The 13,750-nt window shown below is 39.0% G+C and overlaps 1 protein-coding gene across 2 annotated transcripts; it reads left to right on the forward strand.

Annotated features, from left to right (window-relative positions):
• Window positions 1–1,084: 1,084 nt before the first annotated feature.
• On the forward strand, window positions 1,085–12,929 carry LOC106667242. Of its 2 annotated transcripts, none has more exons than XM_014395081.2 (3): window positions 1,085–1,193; window positions 5,657–5,793; window positions 11,175–12,929. In XM_014395081.2, exon 3 carries the CDS (start codon window positions 11,186–11,188, stop codon window positions 12,794–12,796), a length of 1,611 nt encoding a protein of 536 aa, XP_014250567.1. In that variant the 5' UTR covers window positions 1,085–1,193; window positions 5,657–5,793; window positions 11,175–11,185; the 3' UTR covers window positions 12,797–12,929. The 2 variants fall into 2 exon arrangements, with proteins under 2 accessions (XP_014250567.1, XP_014250568.1); XM_014395082.2 differs by lacking the exon at window positions 1,085–1,193 and adding an exon at window positions 5,375–5,484.
• Window positions 12,930–13,750: the final 821 nt, after the last annotated feature.

The raw sequence follows: 13,750 nt of genomic DNA on the forward strand, positions 1-13,750 counted from the left end.
AAAACTAGTTTATGCCTTGCTGTTCGAGCAGATGGTTATTTTTGGCAGTCTTATGATCACCTTGGCAAGCAACTTAGTGTTCGTTCAGTAGCCACAGGCTCTGCAAAGAAATTGGCATATTGCTCAAAGCTTAAATGAATCCTTGGTTTATTACCATAAATACCAGCTCCTGACCCATACTCGGTTTTGGATCCATCTGTGTACTAGATATATTGAAATTTTTTATCAAATCTGAATTTAGGGCTCTTGGCATCAACAGGCTCCCCAGAAGTTCCACCAAACTCCCTGTTACGCGTGTAGTTCTTGGATAAAACTATTAACAAAGAGGGACATATAAGCCGGAATGGAAAGTAAGCAAAAGCAGAAAAGATGTACACGGAAAATAAAAGAGGACTTAGACTTTAGATCCTTGAGGAACTCGAAAATTAAGGCCGATTTTACATCTTTATTGCAACACCCCCCTCTCTTCACAGTCCGATATTTTGGAAGAACGAGATTTGTTAGTATTAGCAATAAGGGTAATAAACGTTAATGAGTTTAATTAAATTATAATTATTTGTTTCGACGGTTCCGTTTCTGGAGAATTGAAATCTCCGAGAGTAGGCGACACGTGATCGGTTTATTTTTACCTAAAAGCATTTTATATTTGATATTTCTTTATAGGAAAGTCTATTTTTCTTTATATATATATATTTTTTTTTTTAAATCTGTGACCTTCAATTTTGTAATTAAGAGTTGAATATTCATTTTTTTTAAAGTTTACGTTTTAATAAAGCGTATTAGTCATAGACGTGGTATTTGTTGATTTTGTAAGGAAAATAATGAATACTCAGCAGTAAGGATTATAAATAGGATCTGTAGGTTTTTTTATTTTATTTATTTTTATTCATTTATTTTTTGATTCAGCCCTTTTGCTGGGCGGCAAGGGCTCTCATCCTTAACCTACAGATTTCCTGGATATCATTTCGGTCAGCCTAATAAAATAATATTAAAAAAAATAATAAAAATAAAAAAGGAATCTATTAGAACGTAGAATTCTGTCCGTCTGGCTCATGATTGTCCTTTTGGGGGAAGGAATCCTGGTGGGGGTGTCTGTCCATGGTGATGTGGAACCTCAGGTTTGTCCTGGCTCAGTCAAGGTTCTATCCTAGTGCCGTTTGACTCATGGACACTTCAGGATCGTCTACAAAAAGGTATACAAACATTTATTTGTTTACGCCGTGTAAAAATCATCATCGAGTACTAAGTCGACCAGGGGGGACGTGCCATTTCCACCCAGAAGACCTACGACGAATCATTTCTACTATTACATTTTTTTAAAAGAAACTCACTTTTATATAGAAAAATGAAATAATAATAATAATAAAAATGTAATATTCTTCACTAATATTTACAAAGTTGGTCGATCCCTCTGAGTTAAGACAGCGTGAGGATTAAAATTGTAGCCTTTATTATATTTATCCGGCCATCGAAATTTATTTCAAGCTATATACAGTTGAAATTTATTCACACAATTCGATTAAGCTTCAAGCTTTCTTCTTTTATTTTTTAATACTAGATTAATTTTGGTGAAATCCGCCTGTTACAAAGATTAAACTTTACGGATCGCAAACAGCCCGTTTTCTAGCCTTTGCCCATGTTTAATCTGTTAAGGGAAAACTCGTTTGGTGTCCTGATACTCATGAAAGTGCGTAGAGTGAACGCTAGTGCCGGTGGTACTTTAACAAACTTAAAAAAAAAAAAAAACAAGTAGGCCAAGCTCAGGAAGGGGTTTCAAGTTAAAAGGACGATGCAAATTTTAAGTCCCAGTGGTTGGGAAAAGCCGAAGGATGAAAACTAACGGTTTATTATTAGACTTGTTACGTGATGCTTTTGGCAGCTTTTGAAGACAATCTTCTCGTCGATTATAGAATTTCTGAAAGGATTTGCCCCCAAAGTGTCCTTAAAATTTCTCAGTTGGCCGCTTTCTAAAATTATATTTAATTTTGGCAGTGCGAATACAATTTTTTAGACCGCATTATACCAAAATGATCGAATAACTTGAAAACTACATGGGCCAAGTCGATCCAATTATTATTTTTCCATAGCCGTCGCTACTCTGCATGATTGATCATTTCAGATCATTTTAATCTAATTAATTTTATTGAACCGAAGGACGTGGGTTCGAATCCCGCTCGTGAGACTAGCTTTTTCATCTCGACCAAGACCATAGATTGAAAGTGTAATTAATTAGGTTGGTGGTGGATTAAGAGAATTTGTTTTTATGTTGACCTCGGGCTTTTTCATTTTCTTCCACTTTAAATTTTTCTACCTAAGAGCGTTCTTAAATGAACCAGTTCGAGCTTTCGTGATAGGACCGCTGTTCAAATCCTGGTTCCTTGTGGTGCGTGGCTGACAGACTAAGGTACAAAGTACTCTTAGGGCATTGCAGTTTCTTAATCTGGTCGCTTTTGGGCCCAGCAGAGTGATAAAGTTGGAGTCGTTGCCATTTCGTTGAATTTCAATCAAACGCCATCATCAGTGAGGAACTGTCTGTATTCTTGTCTTTGTAGGTCATTTTATGACATCGGGTTCGGCCAGAGAAGAGTAGAAGGACCACGAAAAGTGATCAACGATCAAGTTTTAGCCTGCCGCTTCGGTATGTCGCGGGATTTCGCTTAAACGCCATGTTCAGTGAGGAAATTTCCGTTTTGTTGGCCAAACCCGACAGCATATAAGTATTTACTTACCAATACAATAAAACATATAATTCCTCATTGATGATTGCGTTTCAGTAACAGCATCCTGGGAAATGACGAAACAAGGGTAAAACTTGCTTGCACTACTTGGTCTTTCTACTGTTCTTTCTCCAATGTTTATGGGGATCTATAAAGAAAACAAAACACAAAATTCCTCACTGATGATGGTTATTGAGTGACATCTAATCTCGCGAGAAATCATACAGACGTAGTAGAGGTGTCGTCCGGTTTAGTATATTCTTCCTTGTTTTAGTCTGTCATTTCGGTATTTCACTAGATGCCACTCACAAACACCTCTTCAGTGAGGAACTGTTATGTTGTCTTTGTAGAAAAAAACCCAGATCTTCACCCTGTGTCTATTTCGTTCGTGTTGTCATATGTTCTGTTTAAACGGTATATGTTTTTCCCCTTAAGTCGTTCCTGAAGCTTCCCAGGCCTGAGAAGCTTGTTATCTCCGAGACATCAGTTTTTTGCTTGTAGCAAGCCCTGGTTTCTGATTTTAACTGTCGGTCATTCCTCGTCGAAGTTTATTTAGCTGGCCGAAAAACAGATATTTGCCTACGCATCTCGATTTAAAACTAGACTACCTTGAGCATATCCCACGTTTTTTTTTAGATTCTCTTTGACTCTCGCCATCAAACTAGTGGTTAGGGTGTGACAACTGTTTTGTAAAAACAATATTTTGCCATTGGTCCAATATAACCAGAAACATCTTTATTGATACTAAAAAACTGAAACGATCGAGTTTTTGGATCTATTTCCATCTTACAAGAATAGTCAAAAACGGTGAAATCAACAGTTGCAGCAAAAACCTCGATTTCGTCTAACAATATGTTCAGGCTGGCAAATCAAAACAACAAGACATAAACAAACAAAACCTTTAGGCAAAATGAAAACATCGAACGAAGCATTTTGAAACCCTGGAAAAATAAACATACGTGCCGTTTTGGCTCAACATTTCCTTACAACTAGAGGACGTGTATTATTAGGTTTTATGACCAGTTCAGCTTCGTACTAAATACTAACGTAGTAAACAATCAACATCAATATCAGTTAGGTAATTATTATTTGAAGCTTTAGGAAGCTACAGACTCATGTCAGATACTTAGGGCTATACATAGACAGCAGACTGACATGACGTCCCAACGTAACTGGAGACAGGTTAACTTAAAGCTCTTAGGACTGGAATTTGTTTTGATCGTAAAAACTCAACTTACTCTCTATAAGACGCTACAGCGACTACTTTGGACATACTGAGAACTGTGGGTTCCGACAAGCCATCCAATAACAACCTAACTTATCCTTCCAATCAAATTTTCTCGGAGGAAATGTCAACCTCACTATCCACAATGACCTCAACATTTCTTTTGTCTAAGGTGATGTCCGCTCCAAAGATCAAACACTAAGCTTTCGATCCATCTTGACCGTATTACGCAAGCTTTTCCTACACCCTGAGAGCCCACCACGTCGCCTTAAATGACGATGACCTTGTGACCTCGACCTCTTATTGAGAGCCAGAGTTGGTGGGTTTCTATAATTACTACAAATAGGCCTCAGTCCTCAGACAAATAGTCCTTACTCTGTCACTAATCTCCACAACTTCAATTCCGTCAAAACTCAAATAACTCTATACAAGACATTACTTTGTACATGGGTGGATCTGTGTTAGTCCGCCAAACCGTCCAATACACGTCTAATCCTTCTAATCAAAACTGCTCGTACAAATTATCAAAGCTCCTTATGCTACACTCACTACACACCACAAGATTCCTTTTGTCTGAGGCGATATATTCCCGCTTTAAAAAGGTCCACAACAACCTCTCGATCCATTAAACGACTATGACCTTGATACTTCCTCTTTAATCCTTCATATTGGGTCCCAGCATGGGTTGGTTTCAGTAAGTTCAACCCAATATCCAGCGCGTTCAATCCTTCTAATCAAAAGTCCTCAAACAAATCGTCTAATTCGTCACTAACCTCACTATCCACAATGACCTCAACATTTCTTTTGTCTGTGGTGTACTGATCCCGCTCGCAAAAGTTCCATGCCAAGCTTTCGATCCATCGTAATCATACTGCCCAAACCGTTCGTACACTTTCCCCCCTGAGAACTCAGCATACTCCGACATCTCGACACCTTACCCCTTAACCGTCCATATTGAGTGCCAGCGTTCCCTGTTTTCTGTAACTACAAATATTTTCCACTCCCCCTATGTGGTTTTGACATCTCAGAAAATTAGAAAATGACGCATATCGCTTCCTTAGTATCTTCCAACATATTCAAAACTTTTAGTCCTTCTTAACCGACTTTTTTCCGACTCATTGATTATGGAAACAAACCTTCCTGGTTCATCTATAGGATAAATTGAAAATTTCAACATCAGGATGTGGGATCGAGTGGAACGGAATGGCGTGAATAATTTAATTGTACAGTTCGCATTAGACTTCAATAAAGATTTATTTTACGGTGTTAAAGGGAAACAATTGTAATTTTCCGTTCATAATCAACGACCAATCTTTCGAATAAAATCATCAAAGGTTTTATTACCTTTTTATAGGAAGGGCGCGTTTAAAATGACAAACATTGTGTTGTCCATTGTCTGTATTTTTTTCTTGCTAATAAAGTTCGAATCGTTAGACCAAACAGCATTATTATAAATGAGATTCCTATATTGGAAAGTACAGGAATTTTATTTTTCAAGAGGTTCAACACTTTCTATACACTAACACACATATTCATGAGCAGGTGAAAGCTAAATTTAACGTTTGCCGGGTTTATTAGGATAAAATTAACAGCAATTAAGAGTGTTGTTTATTAAATTTAAAAAAAACAACAATAGAGTTCGATGGATCTACTGGAAAATCAGCGTTTCTATTTTATCATAAGTATACATTTTTCTTGTTTTTCTTTGTTTTAGGAACATTTTGGAAGCAGCTATTCGTTTTCAGCAATGATAACATTAAAACAACAGCTTGCATTGCACTGACCACGAAGTGCACTATGGTCTCTCCTGTGGATGAACCTTCTTATAATTCACCTTCTGAGCATGCTATGGTATGTACCATTTTTAATACATTCTTTTTTATTTTGAACTTTTATTGATTATAAGTCTCCTGGTCCGCCTTTACTCGCTGTTACACTTCACACCTGGACCGGCCAACTGTTCTTTTATAATCGGTTCTTTGATCCGCATTCAAGTTCATCCGGCCGTGAGTCTAAAGATTATGAAATATAACCCACTGATATGGAAAGATAAAAGCCTTCATACTACTAATCATATGGTGGTATTCAACTAATTTTCTTTTAATACGCTTTATGACTTCCTTTCTTCCTTGTTTTCCTTCCCAATGAGCCTCTCAATTGTCGTATGTAGAGAATGGGTTCTACTTTTTTTACTTATTGATACCAGCTAACGCTAGTATTCAATATCGATTAAGAGGCGAGATCATCTTAAGTTAAGACGACATGGTGGGTTCTCAGGATGGGAAAGTGTAAAGAAAGCTTGGGCAGTATGGTCAGAATGGATTGAAAGCTTGGTATGTAACTTTTAGCAGCGGTACCAGATCACCTAAGACAAAAATAAAATGAGTAGGCCGTTGTGAATAGTAGGTTAACGTCTAGAGATCTAAGGTTTTGGTTGGAAGGGCTGGATGCATTGAATATTGGATTGATTAGATGGTTGGCCGGACAAACACAGTCCTACACATGTCCAGTAATGCCGTAGTTGAGATCTTTGTGAAGGTTAGTGACAGAGTAAGGAGCTTTGACTATTTATCTGTGGACTGAGTCTACTTGTTTTTTCTTATTGAAACCAGCCAAAGCTAGTTCTCAATATGTTGAAATAGGAGGAGAGATTACAAGGTCACCGTGGGAAAGCGTAGAAAAAGCTTGGGCAGTATGGTCATGATGGATCGAAAGCTTGGTGCTGGACTTTTGCAAGCGGGATCAAATCAACATAGGCAAAAGAAATGTTGAAGTAATTGTGGATAGTGAGGTTTGTAAGGTAGTAGAGAGCTGTAATAACTTGTCTAAGGAATTTTGATTGGAAATATTGGATGCATTGGAGGATATTGGTTGGTTTGGCGGATCAACCAGCACAGTTACGCCCATGTCCACATTAATGTCTTGGATAGAGTTATTTGAGTTTGGGCAGAATATTGAGGTAGGTTTGGGTATTAGTTACATAGTAAGGAATTTGACATTTTGTCTCATGACTTTTGATTTGAAAGATTGGACGCGCTGATAGCTTGGCGGAATCCCACAGTTCCAAATATGCCCAAAGTTGTCACAGTGTAGAGTTAGTTCAGTTTTAACGGTCAAAAAGAATTTCGGTCTTAAAAGTCTTCATCTCGAATGAAGATTCCAGATGCTCTATAAGTATAGTCCTAAGTTTTTTTGGTTAGGTTTTGGGACTTGATTTTACCTCCTCTGGCCCGTTTGTCGGCTTGTTCATTGACATTCAAAATCTCCAAAGCCTGGGAAAACAACAGACTGAGAATATAAATGCAGGGTGCAAAGAATATTATGGGGGATTTTGAATGTGACCTTTTCGCGTGTTAATTGCTGTCTGATCGCATGAGGATCTTTTGTCAGTCTAACCTCTTTTAAGATTTACTATGGCACTTGATAGCACTTTTGTTAGGTTTTTGCAGTGTTTGTAATTAAACGGATCAGGATGAACAGACATGACCGAATTCCAAGGGCACCACTAAGCAGATCTTTTTCCAGAAATGGAACGTCTTGCTTGCTATTGACATTTTCTTCTGCAGCTGGTTGTTTCAAATGTTGAAATTTTACTATTGATGCAGCTGGAGTGTGCCTTGGTCATACTGGTCAGGCAGGCTTGGGCATCTAATTGGTCGATCTGTAGAGATTACGCGGGTTCTCGGGATGGGAAAGTATAGCAGTATGGTCAGGATGGAGCATGGTATGAACCTCTATGAAGCGGGATCAAATCACCTTAGAAAAAAGGACTGTTGAGGTCATTGGCATCATTACGCAAACCTATTTCGTTTGCCATTGTCATTTATTAAAAAATTGTGATGCACCTGAATTTTGATCATTAGTTTTATCTACCAGGAAGGTTTTGGCTTCCCAGCTTCAGTGTTTGATCTGTTGTTTTGTCAGTCGAATCCTTTTAAAATAATAAGAAAATGCGATATCTAAGTTGATCAAACTACATGTACACCACCCCGACATTTTTAACAAAGGAACGTTTCGTTTCTAATCGTCTGGTCGGGTTAAAACTTCACTGGAGGATTTTATGATTTGCAAAAGATTCTTGCGGAAAAAAAGAGATACAAAAATAAGTGAATCATTTTGCTAGCTGTTGTCTAGTTGGCGTTTGATTAGCATTCGTTAACGCAGTTGTGACAGTTCAGAAAACGACATTTTGAAAGCATTATTAATGGGTGCTTTTTTAAAAAACAAAAAGAAAACACATGAACAATGTGTATGGTAGTTTAAACGTGCATGGTTTGATTACAAAGTAGGAAGAGGGTTGAGTGGGGGCTTAAATGACCTAGTTATCGGTAGGCCCTGAAGACCAACCTGGTTCGGCAGACGACTTCGTCGAAAGTCCGTAGTAGCCCGGCTAATGTAAATTTAATATACCTTCAAAATGATTTTTATGTCCGATTCCATATTTCCTGTCGGCGGAAACAGGACGAAAGCCATCAACGTAATGAATCGTGTCCTCTCTGATGCCAGTATGATATATCTTTAATTGGAGGACAATTATTAATATTTTTATTTTGATGTAATAAATTATGGTGAATTTCCCAATTTCAACAGGTTGTCCATTCTCTGGATATTCAGAGTCCTCATATCACATGAGTGGGGATGTTTCGGAGGATGTTCGAAGAGGTTTCTTTTTTGGATGTTGACCAGTCTAGAGGAAGTCGTCCTGTTGATTATCTGTTACGTTCTGCACTGATTCACGGACTAAATCCTCTGAAATATATCCATCGTGCTTACTCTTGGCCTTGTTTGACCCAACAACCTACTCACCCGAATAGGCCGTCGCCTGCTGCATTTAATTAACGCTCAACAATGGCACGACCATCAGTATATACCATACATCACCATACATATATTATCCATTATGGGAATTTAATTTTTCCCAGTTAAAAACAAGCAGACTAAACCAAATTGCTATTTTTTTTCTGGCATTGGACTTTTATCCATAGCCAGTCTCAAATATGGTATTCATTGCCACACAAATATTTTTTTTTAAATTATGACTGATTAGTGTTAAAGCATAAAAATTAAAAATTAACTTAACCTTTTTCAATTATTTAATTTTTTATGTAAGGTATTGGTTGAGATAAAAAAAGTCAGCGTCACGAGCGGGATTCGAACCCATGACCTTCTGCTAAATACGCCTCTGCTCTACCACTTGAGCTATCGTGACATCGATCCTCTCGGACACCAACTTCCCATCTCAACCCACCTTTCGAATTTTCCCTCCTATTTGCCATTTTTCAAATGTCGTGTAATCTATTCGATTCTCGGCGACAAATGATTATTTTAAGCGTATATTGACCAGATAAGGCATGGCTTGATAATGATGTTGACCTGGCTATAATTTTGCACATCTCTTTATTTACGTGAGGTTCACTGAAGCAGGATGCCTCAATGTTAGGTTTAATTAGATTATTTAATTAGATTAATTAGATATAACGCTGTTTCTCGGTCCTAGGACGGTCTTTCCAATACGAAGGTCGGAACACAACTGACCAAATTGCTATATTTGATGGATAATGTAAAAAGTACTAGATAGATCAAGGGTTCCTGTTTTGTGTTAGTAGCACTTTCGTAGTGGCTTCGGCATTTTTCACTGTTTTTATTGTAACACCTTCATACTAGTCGTCAGTCGTGATTTTCTGCTTTCCCTGTGTCCCCTTTTGATGTTGATCCTTTTGGCCAGGTCAGTTTGTCAGAAGGATATTAAAACACCGAGATAGTGGAGAGTAGGGTCTATATTTAATTAGCAGAAAACAGCCAACGCTGGCAATCAATATGATGGATTTTGGATTGATGATGGCGAGGTTTCGAGATCATCGTAGTTGAAGTTGATATGGCGGCTTCTCAGATTGGGAAAGTGTAGTTAGGGCAGTATGGTTATGATCGATCGAAAGCTTGGTATGGAACTTTTTGGAAGCGGGATCAGAACACGTCAGACAAAAGAAATGCTGAGATTATTGTGGACAGACAGGTTATTGTCTAGTGACATTTTGTCTAAGGGCTTTTGATTGGAAATTTGGATGCGCTGAATATTGGAGTGATTGGACGGTTTGGCGGACTACCATGTCCAATGTAATATCTTGTATAGAGTTATTTAGGTTTTGATGGAATCATTCCACTTAGCTCCTTAATCCATATTGAGTGTCAGCGTTTCCTGATTTTTATAAATACAGCATGTAAGCCTCAGTCAACAGGCAAATAGTCAAAGCTCCTTACTCTGTCAAGAACCTCCATAACGATCTCAACATTTCGTCAAACTCAAATAACTCTGGACATGTGTGGAAATGTGTGGGTCAACCAAATCGTCCAGTATCTAGCGCATCCAATACTTCCAATCAAAAGTTTCAAACAGTTTGTCAAACCTCCTACGCCACTAATCTCATTACCCCAAATGACCTCAAGTCTCCTTTTTTCTGAGATGACATAATCTCGCTGGCAAAACTTCCACACCAAGCTTTCAATCCATCCTGATCATACTGTTCAAGCGTTTTCTACATTTATTCACACTGAGAACCTACCACGTCACATTAATTGATTAATGTCCAAAAAAAACTCCTCCCCCTTTAATCGTCCATATTGAGTGCCATCGTTGGCTGGTTTCTGTTAGTACAATAAGAAGTACAAGGAAGAGAAAAACTTCTGTAAGTAGAACTATCTTTTCTCAAAAATGAATTTCTGTTAAGTAGCCTAGTAGCCACACTACCCACGAAAACCTCAACATTTCTTTTGTCTGAAGTGATCTGATCCCTCTTCCAAAAGTTCCACACCATCCTGGATATATCCAAAACATACTGCCCAAGCCTTATCTACACTTTTCCTCATTTACTCACGTAACTGAGGTTAGGACAGTTATGGTGTTGGTCCGCGAAACCGTCCGATATCCAACGCATCCAATCTTTCCAATCATTCCAATCATTCCTTAGACAAATTAGCTCAGCTTCCTATTCCTTACTGAACTCACTTTCCACAATGTCCTCAACATTTCATTTTTCTGAGGTGATTTGATCCTTCTTCCAAAAGGTCTACACTAAGCTCTCGATCCATCTTGACTCTTCTGCCGAAGCCACACTTTACATGCGTTGGCATTCTCATACCATGTGTCCGGGTGCTGTACTGGTCTATCAGTATGTTGTCACCATTTAATCTCGTTATGAATCATTGGTTGTAACAGCATGTCCTTTTTGTTTCAGGTGTGGGAGAAATGCTATCGAGGTGTAAAGGAACGCTGCTTTTTATTCTGTGGTTGGCATCGGTAATCATTTTGCTCCAGTTGAAGAGCCTTTCTCATTCAAACCTTCTGTATTTACCCAACTCGAGAATCCTTCTGCAAAACTTAGCTTCCACTTCGAATCAGACAGATGCGCCCTACTACGAGAAGGTGTTCACAATCGACCCGGCCGTCGACAATTCCAACGTCAACGTTGAAAATGTCATGCACGATGAATTGAAACGCCACCTGCCGAGTTTGCCGGATTCCTACGTGAAACCGAACAAAATAAAAAACACGTTCTACAAAAATGAGAGCTGTGCCAAATATCCGAACGTTTACGATCTGGAATTCAACAACATATATTGGCAGAGCGTCTTCACGACGAATGGGACCTTTCACCTCTACAGCGCTTACTACGACGTGAGGAAACTGAGCAGGATCAGCCCTGCGGTCCGGATACTCGGGATGATAAACAGGATCGAACCGACGATAAAAACCCATTGCCAGTTTTGGTTCGACAACCACAAAGAGCCGGTTTTCAGCAAAGTCATGGAGTACAAGTACATCTGGTACAAGAAATGGGGTAATTACAAACAAGGGATATTCCAGCCTTATTTGATCGCTTGCCAAATACCTCATCCGTTCCACAAAGTCGTTCCAGCGTCGGTTTCCATAGTGGAAAAAATATGCGACTCTCCTACGAACAACCTTAAAGTCATTTACAACAAACCGAAGAAAAAAAAAGAATTCGCAGTCTGCGTCAAGGGTCTGGATTTCCTCTATAAAGACATATCCGTGAGACTCGTCGAATGGATCGAGATGATCCTCCTTTTGGGAGCGGATAAGATATTCTTTTATAAACTCCAGGTCCATCCCAACATATCCAAAGTCCTGTCGTATTATGAAAAAAAGGATAAAGTGGACGTTACGCCGTTGACTCTGCCGGGTGGACAGCCCAACATACCGGGCTTCCAACATATGTACTTGTCTAAAAAGATCAACCATAAAAGGCAAAACGAGTTGATACCATATAATGACTGTCTATATAGGAATCTTTACACGTACAAGTACATCGCTCTTCTTGACGTCGATGAAGTGATAATGCCTGTCAAAGTGATGTCCTGGAAAGACCTGATGGATGTAGTCCTTAAAAAAGCCCTAGCTATTAAAAACGAAACGAGAGCATCGTACAACGTGAGAAACGTCTATTTTCTAGACGATCTACTCCATTCTCACGGCTGGTTCAAGGACATACCGAAATACATGCACATGTTGCAGCATGTCTACAGGAGTAAAAATTTCACCCAACCGAATCAATACGTCAAATGTTTTCACAACCCTGAGCGGGCTTTGATTTTGCACAACCACTTCCCACTGGCGTGCCTGAGCTCGGGATGTACGTCCTACCCGATCGAAACGGGCGATGCTCAGCTACAACATTACAGGGCGGACTGTGTGAAAACACTCAAAAAAACCTGCACACAGTTCAGGGAAAGCAGCGTCCTCGACACGAGCATGTGGCGGTTCAAAAGCACCCTGATTTCAAGGACTACAGACACCTTGTACACTCTCGGCTACTTCGGAGACACTCGGCCGAATTGAAATCAAGCTCTTATATCTCATTGCCAATTTTAAGTCTGTACATTTTCAATGTAAATATGTAAAAAAATGAAATTATTGTGACATAAATATCGGTTACTATGTCTAAATATAAAACGAAATCATTGTTTATTTATTTTGACGATTTCCTGTTCTGGCCAGTACATCCCATGACCTATGGAGCGACTATGGTTTGCAACCTGACTCAAATTCTGGAGAAGACTTCTAATTTCCGCTAAAACCTCAATCGAGGACAAAGGTCTGAGTGGTCTCGCGGGTTTTGTCTGTCAGGCTTTGGCATGTCGCCATCTTCGGTGGTTTCTCTATGTGCTTTTGTCAATCACGTCCTTTTAAACTAACGAAGAAGCGATATCTCAACCAAACTACATAGAGCATAATCTTGCAGAACTCATTTCACAAAGGAACGTTTGATGGAGGTTGATCATCTCAGTGCATTTTTGTCTAACTAGACTCGCTGGTTTTGTCTGTCAGAAATGTCGCCGTCTTCAGTGTTTTGTCTGTGTGGTGTTTTGTCAGCAGTGTCCTTTTAAAATGATCAAGGAGCTATATCTCAATCAAACTACAAGAGTATCACCGAGTAGACTACTGCTTTTCACAGAGGATCGTTTGATGGAGTTTGATCTCAGTCCATCCTGCTCTGACTAATCTCGCTATTTTGACTGTCAGGGATGTCGCTATCTTCAGTGGTTTGTTTGTATGTTTTTTGTCAGCTATGACCTTTTAAAAGTTCAAGGAGCGATATCTCAATCAAACTACGAAGGCATCAACTTTCTTTTTTCACAAAAGATCGTTTGATGTAGATTGATCATCTCAGTTCATCCTGCTCTGAATAGTCCCGCTGTTTTGACTGTCAGGCATGTCTCTATCTTCAGTGGTTTGTTTGTATGTTTTTTGTCAGCTATGACCTTTTAAAAGTTCAAGGAGCGATATCTCATT

The sequence above is a fragment of the Cimex lectularius genome, unplaced genomic scaffold, assembly GCF_000648675.2.
Source record: "Cimex lectularius strain Harlan isolate CLEC.00 unplaced genomic scaffold, Clec_2.1 scaffold118, whole genome shotgun sequence".
Classification (NCBI taxonomy): domain Eukaryota; kingdom Metazoa; phylum Arthropoda; class Insecta; order Hemiptera; family Cimicidae; genus Cimex; species Cimex lectularius.